Source organism: Antechinus flavipes, chromosome 1 (assembly GCF_016432865.1).
Source record: "Antechinus flavipes isolate AdamAnt ecotype Samford, QLD, Australia chromosome 1, AdamAnt_v2, whole genome shotgun sequence".
Classification (NCBI taxonomy): domain Eukaryota; kingdom Metazoa; phylum Chordata; class Mammalia; order Dasyuromorphia; family Dasyuridae; genus Antechinus; species Antechinus flavipes.
Window position 1 is genome coordinate 511,836,727 of NC_067398.1, and position 13,571 is coordinate 511,850,297.

The 13,571-nt window shown below is 33.4% G+C and overlaps 1 protein-coding gene across 2 annotated transcripts in view; it reads right to left on the reverse strand.

Moving 5' to 3' along the window:
• Positions 1 to 13,571, reverse strand: part of SPIRE1 (spire type actin nucleation factor 1) — a 191,921-nt gene that overhangs the window by 11,164 nt on the left and 167,186 nt on the right. For both annotated transcript variants that reach the window (XM_051970489.1, XM_051970488.1), the window contains 2 exons: positions 7,706 to 7,796; positions 4,445 to 4,587 (listed from right to left, as the gene is read on the reverse strand). In XM_051970489.1, the coding sequence (XP_051826449.1) occupies positions 4,445 to 4,587; positions 7,706 to 7,796 (234 nt within the window). The remainder of the gene's footprint in view (positions 1 to 4,444; positions 4,588 to 7,705; positions 7,797 to 13,571) is intronic.

Sequence of the window (13,571 nt, forward strand, 5' to 3'; positions counted from 1 at the left end):
TTAGGAGAACAAAACACAGTATGCAGAACTAAAGGCCTTTGCTAGAGTAAACAATTAATTCTGCTTACAAATAATGATCTCCTTTGCATGGTAAATTTACAGTTAAAATCAGTGTCAATATGTTCCAAGATAATTTTAATGTATTTTATATGACAGTTTTCGAATCTTTCCCTTTGCTTTAAAAGCTTGAAGATTCAAGGATAGTAAAATAGACCATGTATGAAAACTTAAAATAATAAAACATTGACAATAAAAAGATTTCAAACAACTGAAAAAACAGAAGAAACCACCATTTCTCTCTGTATAAAAAAGGAAGTGGGTTTTCACAAAGTCACATGACAACTTGATTTATCATTACATATCTTTTTGAGGAGAGACCAGTAAATGAAGAAGAATCACTCTCCCAGCAAGTATAGACACAATGCTATTCTTTAGTGACAATACATTCATGAACATCCCCCAATGGAGAAAGACCTAAAGCACACCAGGTACTTCAAAAAGCAGCCAATGACCTGATTATGGCTTACATGGCTACTGGTATAATGTTCACCAGGAGCTTATCTATACCAATCAAAGTGGCCCTATTAATAATGTCATTTTCTTAACCAGCACAATCCAAGTGGAAGCATTTAGTGTATCAGCAATATACTTCTAGTTTCAGAGGGCAGATTGAAAAGCTTCTCCATGCTGTAGAATGAGATTATGTGAAGAGAAAAATATCTAGGACATCTCACTAATCTGATGCTGCATTTTTAGTTTGTTGTCCTTTCAAAGTTGATTTTCCCCTCAAAGAAGATAATTCAGTGATCTATGAATCCTACAAAAGACTGAAATCAACAATCAGAAGCACAGTGCCAATCTAAGCTGTTAAAAATTTTCAGCAGTACTTGCTCTCAAAGAGGGTGCAGAAATTTAAAATAATTCCCAGAACTGGCAGAAAGAGGCCAACCTTTGCGGATTTCCACCTGCTGGTAAAAGCTCTCTCACAGAGATAATACATAGCCCCTGCTACCCCAAACATGGCTGCTTCAAAGGGATGAGAGCTGAGCAGAGAAGCTGTTTGTATGGTAGAAAAAAGTGGTCGGAAAGCTGTCCTTGGCCACAAACTGGTTATCCTAGGAACCTGAACAATAGACAGGGAAAAAAAAAAAAAAAAAGAAAGAAAGAAAGAAAATTTCGAAGGAAAAGAAAAGATGGAACAAAAAAACAAATGAATGCAGAACATGAATGATGTCATAATAGGGATTCCAAATCATGAAAAAAAAAAAAAAACCCTGAAAATAGAAAATTCAATTATATATATATATATGTGTGTGTGTGTATAACGCACACATATTATACATATATACACATACATACATATATAAATGTACATGTATATTCTTGGGTCGATATTTGTATCCATTTGTATCCTAGAAAATTCTGAATTTATAATTGCTGGAGATAAACTTCTCTCACAGAAAAGACCTATGTGTGGACTTTTTCCCTAATTGCTTGTTCAGACCTTCATATCTAGTATTTTTTATGGTAGGGTAGAATAAGTGGAAATTAAAAGTGTATAGGACAATCAATATTATATTATAATTATATAATATATATTATGTTATATAATAATATAATATATAATTATATATAAATAACATATAATTATATATTATAATTTCTTATATATTCCATCATTCATATAAAACAGTTTGCTTGGTTTTTAAGTAAGAGAAGGAATTTAAAGACCAGGCTTCTTTTATTCTGCTGGAAAATTAACATCATTGATGAAAACAGAATAAAGAAAATTCATTCTTTCTGGAAAGGGGAGGAAATAAGTTATGATAAATAAATTAAAGTTATTAGCAAAAACATTTTACATATCTCAGGAGAGGGATTTCAAACACAATAGAATAGCTTGTTTCACCAAATGGGTTAATATATGCTAATCATCCTCACACACCTCCTTACTTAAAGAAATGTTATCACATAATAAACTAGAGGGCATTATTGTGAAAGTAAGACTTATGCTATAACATTAACCTTTATATCCTTTATATTATCTTAAGAGTAATTTTTGAAAAAGAAAAATTTTATATGAAATGCACAAACTGTATTTGTTTTTTAAAATTATGAAATTTGAGAGCCCACGAGATGTTTACATGCTACTTTAAACAATTCATTTTAACAACAATAATAAAGACAGCCAACATTTTTATAGCATTTTCAGATTTACAAAGTATTTTGCACATATTTTTTCATTTGTTCCTCACAACAACCCTGTGAGGTAGGTGCTATTATCATGTCCAACTTACAATGAGGAAAATGAATTAAGAAAAGGTAGCTTGCCTATGATCACAGTGCTAGCAAGCTTCTGAAATAGAATATGAACTTAGAATCTGAATGTCAAGATTCACACTCCACCTGCTACACATTTTTATAAATAAAAACTTAAGACTATATACACTTACCAAAAATTCAGTTTCACAGGGAAGTAAAACAGCTAACATTCACCTAGTACCATAAGGACTGCAAAGTACTTTACATATGATATCTTGAAAAGCACTTAACCCATGCTTATCTAAAGTTGTAGATATTCTTTAGACTTGTAATTACATTCCCAGATGAGTCTAAATTGATTAGCAATCTCAAATATTTAATATTACATGTATGATTTTAGCCTAGTCCCCAGAGTTTTTATATAAATAAATATGTTCGAATGAAAAAAATTCCGTAAGGTCAAAAGACTTTTATCTTAGTTAAACTTTGCATTTCTCTTAGGTACCTAGCACAGTACTCTGTGGATAGGTTGATCTAATAATAATAATAATGATAACAATAGCAAAAAGAGATAACATTTATATTGCTTTAAAGACTGCAAAGTTTACTTAGCACAGTGCAAGTACTTAGTAAATGTTATTGACTGATTATTGGTGGATTGAAAGATTATATATGAATATGTTGATACTATATATAAAATCTCATTTGAGGAATGTCAACATTTTTATCTATATACCTATATCTATCTAAAATCTTATTGGGTCCTTATAAAAATTTATAAATACTATTATCCCAATTTTCAGATGAGGAAACTGAAATTTCAATAAGTTAAGTAACTTGCCCAGAATCATTAGTAAGGTACTGAGACAGAATTCAAAGTCTTCTTGACTCAAAGTCCAGAACTCTATCCACTGAATCACCTAGTGGCCTACATAGGTATGATAATCTGTAAAGGCAACTATGGCACTAACTGATATTTCTAAATGCAGAGGAGAGTAAAACTTCTAAAAATTCTTTTATCTTTTAATTTAGAGACAAACCTATTGAATTTGGCTGTGAAAATGACTATTCACTATGTACCTTCACTTTTGCTAAAGAGAAATGGTTAAACACAGGTTAAAAATAATTCTCCCTGTATATGGTATCCATGGACATTTTCTTCATCATATTTCTGTCAGAAACCCAAATAGGGTATTTAAAGAAAATAAAATCAGTCTCAGTCTTCACATTAATTTACAATCTCAAAAGAATGAGAAGAAAAAAATGAGGGAAAAAACACACAACAACTCATAATGCTGCTTTCCTTAGTAGTAAAAATAAAATGTACAAATTTCAGGACTTAAGCGTGTACTCTGGATCAGTGCCTCTCCCTTTTCCTTTTCTTCCTTCTTGTATGAAATGGATCATGGTCTTAAAAAGTCTATCCTTGTCTCATTTGTACCCCTTGAGAAAAATCATCAAATTTTAATGAACCCTCCCCCCCTCCAAAAGAAGTTCCAGATCTTCATTTTCTTCATTTTTGAAGTATGTCCTTTCTAAACTGACTTGCAAGCAATTCAACAAAGCATTAAAATTGAGATCCTGAAACAGAATTATTGATTTAAGCTCTTTGACATACTGAAAACCTTTCTTATGCCAAGAGAAACTGAACAAGAAGCTTTTCAGACTTTTTCTAGCCAGTGGAACTGTTGAATTCTTGTTGGCAGGGGGGCTAGTGGACTCTGTGTCCTGCTGACCCAAGAAATAAGAAACCATACAGTGGGCCTGGCAGTATCTTGGGGAAATCTGCTAACTTCTTCCAAACAATACCAGTTTTTTTTTCCCCCACTCCAATTCTCTATTTCTTCCAGTGAACTGGGAAACAAAGTACAATGGGAATTAATGGGTCAAACATTTTTCTCTTCCAATAAACTCAATGTTAAACTGTTCTGTGTCAGTAAACTCAATAATATAACTTGGACACTGTCAGTGAATTAACACAAGATAAACATAATGTTTCTTTAAAATGAATGTCCATGTCTCAGTGAAAAAAAGTCATTGAAAACTTTTAATTTGGCTAATAGAGAATATTGAATCTTTACTTAAATGTTATCTTTATTTCTTTTACATCAAAAAGTTTATATTTAAACCTCTAGACTTCTTTGTTCCCCCGAAAAGAATTTCCAGTCTTTTTATTACTTACAAGTGATCTGGAGCTCTGTCTGGATGGTGGCAGGAACTGTCTAACGTTGGTGGGAGTTTCCTTTTCAATCGAATGTCGTCTTTGGGGTGGCTGCCGTCTCTCTGGCTGGGGTGTTGATGATATGGGCAAGAATTTTGGAGGCACTAAAGATTTAACCAAAATTAGTTAGCTTTCTCACCACCAACTCCTTCTCCCTGACTCCTAAAAAAACATTCTGCTATGATTTTTTTTTTTTACAAAAATATTTCTTATACTGGCAATGATTACAAAAATATTCTAGTAAATAGTGCTCTTTATTTGGGAGTTTTGGGAAAATATGAGAACATAAAGTCTTGCATAGATGATACATGTTACAATAAAGGAAAACTTCCAAGAAAGGTACATGATAAATTAACAATAGAAAAACCATTTTCTTTTAAGTTTAAATAGTCAGAATAAATTGTAACAATGATTTAGCTACTTCATGACAAATAGTTACTAAGAAATAGGCACCGGAAATTAATGTCTCTCCCTTCTAAGGGGAAAAACTAAGGCACAGAATAATGGATCTGGAATTCTAGACTTTTATCCTTACATTCTCATGAATGAATCACAGTTCTCCTTGACAAGAGTTTTGATGCCAGTTCATGTATAACAGGCTATTTAAAGGTTTACGAAGTTCATTCTCACCCATACAAAATCAGGCTGGGAAGTAGAAACTACAAAATAATCATTATAGACAGTAAAGCAGACTCAGAGTGGTAAAATGACCCAGAGTAATTATCTGGGTTTGTATTTGAACAATGGTTTTGTGACTCCAAGTCTGGACCTCTAATAAAATTTAATTTAAAAAAAAAAAAAAGATAATTAAAAAAAAAAGTGTTTCAGTTTTACTATGATTATACACTGATTTTATGAAAACCAAAAAGCTAGAATATTTAACTTTAATTTAGTACTTCTTTCCACTGTTTGATGAAAGAAAATAAAAATCAAAACAAAGCCAAATATGTTGATTCACTGATGGGATTATCCCATTGAAAGAACCATAAAATATGGCATAGCTTTAAAGGGCATTTATTTTCTGACCTAATTCTTTCCCTTTTAGAATTTAATTGTTAAATACCAACTAAAGATAAGAAAAAATGTTCCCATTTCTTATGAGAAGCAGCTAGATAGCTAGAAGTAGCTAGCTAGCTAACTAGCTAGTGAATGGTGTGATGGACTCAGTCAAGAAGACCTGGGTTAAAATTCTGACTCACTTCCTAGATATGTGTTCCTAAGCAAATCGCTTAAATCTTTAGCCTCAATTTTCTCATCTGTAAAATAGGGAAAATAATAGCTTCTCATAGAATTGTTTGAAGACCAACTTAGATCATGTATGTAAAATGTTTTATAAACCTTAAGTTATTATATAAAGGCTATTACTGGTATAACCTAGTTAAGTTAAATGGAGCATTACACACACATGTATAAGGCATTTAAATAATGTTAATGGAAATTCAAGTTATCTTTTTGATATATAATAATAAAACTTGTCAAAATAAATTTTACCTTTTGCCCCTAGACCCTCCCAATGAAATCATAAAGAAAATCAAATAAAATATTACATGTATTTGTAAATCCCTTCAAGATTTTCTTTTCCTTTATAATTTCCCTCTACTTCTTCTTGGAGAGAAATGACAGAGACAATATTAACAGGACTTATATTTTTAAGTATGGACCTTTCCATTACAGACCAGTATAACCTAGAGGGAAATGTTGGGTATGAATGAACAGGCTACAATCTATCTTCAAGAAAAGACCCGAGTAAGAAAAATGTTTGTCAGCAAAGAAATACATGATTGGAGAAGAAGATATCAGTTACACAAAGTACAAAGTGTTTGTGGAGTTCTAAAGTTATCTGAAATTACAAGATTTTTCTGAACAACTTGTATAGTGAGAGTGAGTGCATAACTGATTCACAATCTACATTATCCAGTAGTATCCTGGCAAAATCAAAAAGCAGAAAAGCCTGGATGATTGGATTGAACCCTTGTAAAGGACTCATATTAGAGCATGAATATCTGTCATTTTACATAATAAAGTATAGATCAATTATCATATGTATGTCTTAAGAGGGTATTCGTATAAATGAAATCAGATCTATTGAAATAGTTTTCCTAAACTTTATATAAACATTACATTGAAACATTTAAGAAACAGAAAAAGTGAGCACTATACAAAAAATAATTACAGAGACACATGAAAGTCACCTAAAATGATTTTAGGGAATTCAGTTCTTTCATAACTTTTTGCATGTTAGAATAATTTAAAAAATACTTCTAGTGTCTCTGTGATTGAATGTACTAAGTTGTTAGGTTTCAGATCATACAAAGATACACAAACAATTTATATGGAAAAGTCTTACTGGTAATTAGTCATGAAGATTTATCTGCTAATAGAGATCTGCTTGATTTGTCAGAAATGAAAATATATGACAAAATGAAAAGTAAAATAATTTTCTTTAAATAAAATCAGACAATATAATAACTACAATAATAATAATAATAGCTAACATCTATGTAGTACCAGGTACTATGTTAAAAACTTTACAATTATCATCTCATTTGATTCTTACAACAATTCTGGAAGGTATCCCCATTTCACAGTTGAGAAAACCAATGCAAAGAGAGTTCAAATGATCTGCCCTAGGAATTTGGATTTGGAAAATTTAATTTCAGCTTTGGTCTTTCAGGTAGGCCTGGTGCCCTACCCACTGTACCACATGGCTGCCAAGTAGTAAAACTAAGAAGAAATAAGATTAGTAATTAAGAGACTTGAGCTCTAATATCAGCTCCATCTGATAGCAGCCTTAGAAAAAGAATAATTACATATTCCTGACTGGTAAAATTCCAATGTCATATTCTGACACCCCCAAATGGTCACAAAATACTTGAGATATTCTGAGAAAACATTAAATACAATTTATTATGTAGCTGTTCTAATTTATTCAAGGCAAGTCAGTATCATAACAGATAGGGCCTTCTGTCTTCAGACACTTATTAGCTATGTGACTCTAGGCAACTCATTTAAATCTGCTTCAGTTTCCTCATCTATAAAATGGGAATAATAATAGACCTATCCCACATAGAGTTGTTATAAGCATCAAATGAGATAACATATGCAAAGTACTTTGCAAACCTTAAAGCATGATATAAATTCCAGCAATAATGATGGTTATGATGATGATGAAGAAGATGATGGTAGTGATGTAGCATATTCTATATGAACACTAATACTTACTCTTTTTGCTTGGCATAACCTCGAGTATAGGGTCTTCCAGAAAAGAGGGAGATATGCTGCTGCTGCTTGCTGACTTATGCACTGTCTCCTCCTAGAACAAGGTTTGGAGTGAAAAGAATTATAACTGGGACTTTTCTTCCTTAGTGTTAAATCTTGACAAACTTCAGTATAAATTTTCTTTATTATCTCAGCAATAGTAAAAAAAAAAAAAAAAAAAGCAAATTCAATAAAGTATTAAAAACAGTAGTTTAGTACTTCAATATGCAAGGATTTGTGATTTTGTCTTTGTGGTAATTCCTGCTATTGATAAAGAGAACAAACTGTTTGTAATTTGTAGTCTTAGAAGGTGAATGATTACTTACTAAATGATTGCCCATTGTCACACAATTACTAAGTGTCAAACACCTCACTGGATCCTAGGTCTTCTTGATTCCAAATACATTCTTCTATCCACTAATCCACTACCTTATGAATTTAGTTCAAAAATCTGCTTGGGTATATCAGAAAGGATGACACAAATTTCCAACTTAGTTGCAAAAACTGAAAGTATTATTAATTGTATTGACGCTTGAAATATTGCTTCTATGAAAACAGTGAAATTGTTAATTCTTCTATTTCTTATGATATTAAGATATCAGTAATTTTCTTAACTCAATAAAAAAAGATTTTGCATACATTTTTATTTGAAATGACAGTGATATAAGTTTTAATGACTAATAGTTAATGTGTTTTCAAGAATCAGCTGTTCACCTATGCACAAAGGGCTATCAAACTATGCATAACCTTTGATCTAGCAATGTCTCTATTGGGTCTATATAGCTCAAGGAGATTATAAAAAAAGGGGAAAGGACTACATGTGCAAAAATGTTTGCAGTAGTCCTTTTTGTAGTGACAAGGAATTGGAAATTGAGTGGAAGCCCATCAGTTGGAGAATGGATGAATAAGTTGTGGTATATGAATAGTATGAAATATTATTGTTCTATAAGAAATGAACAGCAGTTTGATTTCAGAGAGGTCTGGAGAGACTTACATGAACTAATGCTGAGTGAAATGAGTAGAACCAAGAGAACAATGTACACAGGAATAGCAAGATTATATGACAATCAGTTCTGATGGACATGGTTATTTCCAACAATGAAATGATTCAGACTACTTCCAATGGACTTGTGATGGACAGAGCCATCTGAATCCAGCGAGAAAGAAGACTATGGGGAGTGAATACAGATCACAACATCATATTTTCACCACTTTTGTTGTTTGCTTGATTTTTTTTCCTCATTTTTTCCCCTCTTTGATCTGATTTTTCTTTTGCACATGATAAATGTGGAAATATATATAGCAGGATTGCACATATTTAATATATATTGGACTTCTTGCTATCGAGGGAAGGTGGAATAGGAGAAAGGAGGGAGAAAAAGTATGGAACAAAAGATTTTACAAGGGTGAATGCATATATTTTGAAATAAAATGCTATCTAGCTGTTCACTACAAACAAGCTTTACCTAAAACCTACTGGAATCTCAAATTATTAGATTCAAACAAACTCTAGTACAAAAAATCTTGGCAAAAAATGAGGGGCAGGGGAATAAGCTGTGTAAATCATGATATTTAAACAAAGGTGGTTTGAGCAATGACCTTCCATACTCTTTGGACTATGTTTAACAAATCAAGCAACACAAGTTTAATCTTTATCCCAGATACAGTGTAGGTCACATGAATTTCAAGGAGGAAGAGCTAGCCAACAGCATTAGAATACTGTGCCTTTTGGGTATGGACTATTATTAAGAACATGTTATGTGGGCTGTGGTTAAATTTATTTCTAAAAAATGACTATATATGATTTGCCAAGCCTTACCTCACAGAGTCACAAGATAATACATATCAACCTGGAAGGCACCTTACAAATTGCTGTATGTCAGACCTGACTTGGGCTGGTCTAGTGGTGCTGGTTTAGGAGCTGAAGATAATGAAATATCCATAGATCTATCTGACTGGTCTCATAAGGAAGTTTATTGAGGTATTATGTGAAAAAAAAAGTTGTTTAACAAAGGTACAATACTGATTCAGCCAGGAAGTTTCCCTGATTCTTGTTAGTCATGCTGGCAGTCTGATGAGCATCCTCTCACAAATGTGTATATCAAACCTAAGAAGAAGCTGACTCTTTCGAGGTTAGCTTTTGTTCTTGGGTCACTAGAAAGCTATGTTATGGTTCCAGCCCCAATCTCTTGAGACATAAGTTTCAATGGTGGTTTCCATGAGGTAGATTGTAAAGGAGTCAGGACATTGTCTAGCTCCAAATCTAGTATTCTTTCTAACATCCAAGGTGCCTCTTCCAATCCTACCTCTCTTCCCCAGCAAAATAATCCCAAAAATGTTCAACTGTGATGTTAAAAATTATACAGTTTAGGGGGCAGCTAGATGGCACAGTGAATAGAGCACCAGCACTGAAGTCAGGAGGACCTGAATTCAAATCTGACCTCAGCCACTTAATACTTCCTGTGTGAACCTGGGCAAGTCACTTAACTCCAATTACCTCAGCAAAAAAAAAAAAAAAAAAAAAAAAAAAATTAAGTTTACTGATACTAAGGGCAAGCTATCTCTTTTCCCCCGTTAGTTTATGAATGGATATGAAACACCCTTTTTCCAATTAACATTTTTTTGGCACGAATCAACCTGGAGCTTCTATAGCTAAAAATTTATTTCTTCTCAGGTACTTGATCTGTAATGAAGCTGTGTTACCATCAAATGGGGAATGGAATTTTGTCTGTGGCCACATAGTTCAAATAGCTAAGTTTCAGACATAAGAACAATTAATTTAAAGTTGGTTTTATCTTTAGATATCCTTAATTATAAAGTTTTATTTGGGACAGTTAGGTGGGGCAGTTCATAGAGCACCAACCCTGAAGTCAGGAGGACCCTAGTTCAAATCTGATTTCAGACACTTAACACTTTCTAGTTGTGTGAAGTTTTATTCTAGGTTCAGGATTTAGGCAACACTTCAAGCTTCTAGGTAACTCTTGAACTACTGGTCTTAGTGAAAATTTGCTCTAATTGAATAAAACTGAAAATATCTGTAATAGATTATTAGTAAAATGAATTATTATTAGTAGGGTAGATGTGTTAACATGTCCTAGATACTACATTTTCCACCAACTTTAAAATGTCTTAAAATATATTATTTTCAGATGAAGATATTAAAACCATTTCTAGTCACGTGAAAAAAATGCTCTAAATCACTAATGATCAGAGAAATATAAAGTAATACAACTCTGAGGTAACACTACACACCTCTCAAATTGGCTAAGATGACAGAAAAAGATAATGTGAATGTTGGAAGGGATGTGGAAAACTGGGGGATTAATACATTGTTGGTAGAGTTGTGAAATGATCCAACCATTCTGGAGAGCAATATAGAACTCTGCCAAAAGGGCTATCAAACAAACTGTCTAATCCAGCAGTGTCTCTATTGGGCCTGTATCCTAAAAAGAGATCTCAAAGAAAGGAAAGGGACCAATGTGTACAAAAATGTTTATGGCAGCTCTCTTTGTAGTGGCCAGAAACTGAAACTGAGTGGTAGGGGAGGGTGGCTGAATAATCTATGGTATATGAATGTTATAGAATATTATTGTTCTATAAGAAACAATGAGAAAGGCCTATTGTACATGGCAATAGCAAGATTATACGTTGATGATCAATTCTGATGGACATGGCTCTTTTCAACAATGAGGTGATTCAGGCCACTTCCAATGGACTTGACTTTTTGAGAGAGCCATCTACACCTTATAGAGAGGACTGTGGGGACTAAGTGTGGACAACATAGTTTTTCATTTTTTTTGTTGTTTTCTTCCTCATCTTTTTCCTTTTTGATCTTATCTTTTCTTGTGCAGCATGATAATTATGGAAATTATGCAGAAGAACTGCACATTTAATGTATATTGAATTATTTGCCATCTAAGGAAGGGGGTGAGGGGGAGACATCAAAAAAATTGCTAACATAAGGTTTTCCAGGAGTAAAATTTGAAAACTATGTATATATTTTGAAAATAAAATGCTTTAAAAAAAAACAACAAATAAATAGATAAAGTAAATGCTTTTGAGTCCTCTTCCTGGCTATTACTGGCAAAAAAATAAAAGGACCAAGAGAGGAAGGGGTGGAATAGGATAGGGATTGAGAGATGATATGAATTCAGAGAAATTTATTAACTAGTCTTATCTCTAAAGCTGGTACATAAATGTATGCTATTGTGGAAAACTTTTAAAGAAAAGAGGAAGCACAGTAGTAAAGGGAATGAGAAACCATTTCCCTGGAGTCAGTAGACTACTCCTAGGATTAGACCTGGTCTTAATTAGCTTTGTAACCTTGGGGATCATTTTCCTTCTAGGAGTCTCAGTCTCCTTATCTCCAAGGAACTTAAGGTCCTTTCTAGGTCCAAATTTTATGGCCCTTTCTCAGGCGTCTTTGAAAAAAGACAAAGTGGAAGATCTAAAGAGTTACACTGGCAGCATAGCTTCCTTCTTGGTTCAGAACCTAGAAACAATTTTTGAAAGGAATTTTCAAATTCTACCAAAGTAAATATAAAGCAGTATAAATATAAAGGAGTATATGAAAAAAGTATATGAGAAAAATAAAGGAGATTAATTCTGTATAAAATATATCATAAAATTCTAGTTATTGACTTATACAACACTTCTAACACTGACAGTAATGACTATTTGCTATTGCCTATTTATTGAAGCCCCTATTTAAGGGATTAAGCTAAACATGAGGAAGAGAAACTGATTTCTGCTAGGTAATTTGGTGCATTTTTTCTTAATTATCATTAGGATGGTAATGGGAAAACCAGGACATAAGAGCTTACTGGGGAAAATCTCTCTCTTACCCTTTCCCCCAATTTGTTATATACCAATTAAATTAGTGGGGCACTAGACATCTGGAGATAGAGGAACAGAAACTACAGTACCCAAAATGAGACTTCAGTACCAGAGGCAGTTTACTTGTCCAATTGATATTATTTCAAGAGAGAACAGAAATTATTTACTCCAACTAGTTCCTCCTGCCTTTAGGTCTCCAGACAGGATTATCATCCTAATCACAGCCTGTAATAGTAGGTGTATCCCAAGGCTCTATAGTGGTTGCTCTTTTTTTCCCCCCCTCTCCCAGGACTCTCACTGAATGACTTCATCCATTCTCTAGGGTTTAATTATGGAGATGAAACCTTGTATTGAAATCAAGCCATGCCTCAGGATAACCACGGAAGATGAGACATTTTCCCAGGATTACCCCAGCTTTATGTCATGAAACTAAGACATCTGAGATTGTTCACAAAGAATTCAGATTAGATAGAAAGAAAAAGGCAGATCAAAACTGGAGGCTCTCCATTTTGAATTGCTGCAGAATCAAGATTTGTTATTCTCTGGCTCTTGGTCTTAGAGGCTGGTAGTGAGTGAGATGAGGCAATACATTGCTGGTAAAACTGAATGGGACTGATTGGATGAAGTTTTCTCAGTACTGATTCTAGGCCTAAGTCATATGATCTCTATTTTTAGTTTTGAACCCTGGGTAGCAGGAAGCCAAGTGTTTTCTAAGGTCAAACCCTCAAGAAGTCATGTCTATAGGAAGTGACATGACCCATAGGAAGTGGGCAACATTGGTTACTTCCTTTTAGTCTATCCAATGAAAAGGCTTGGATCTTTTCCTATTTAATTGGGTATTTTACATCCTGCTGGTCAGGTTCAGGAGCACATGGCGGGAGTTGGGATGACTCCCAGGTGTGTCTGGGCCTCTCCCTGCAGGGATTAAATAAATGCTTTCTCTTTGTACCTGAAGTTCTCTCTGATTAGTTAATTTGGAAAAGAGGGTCTAGCA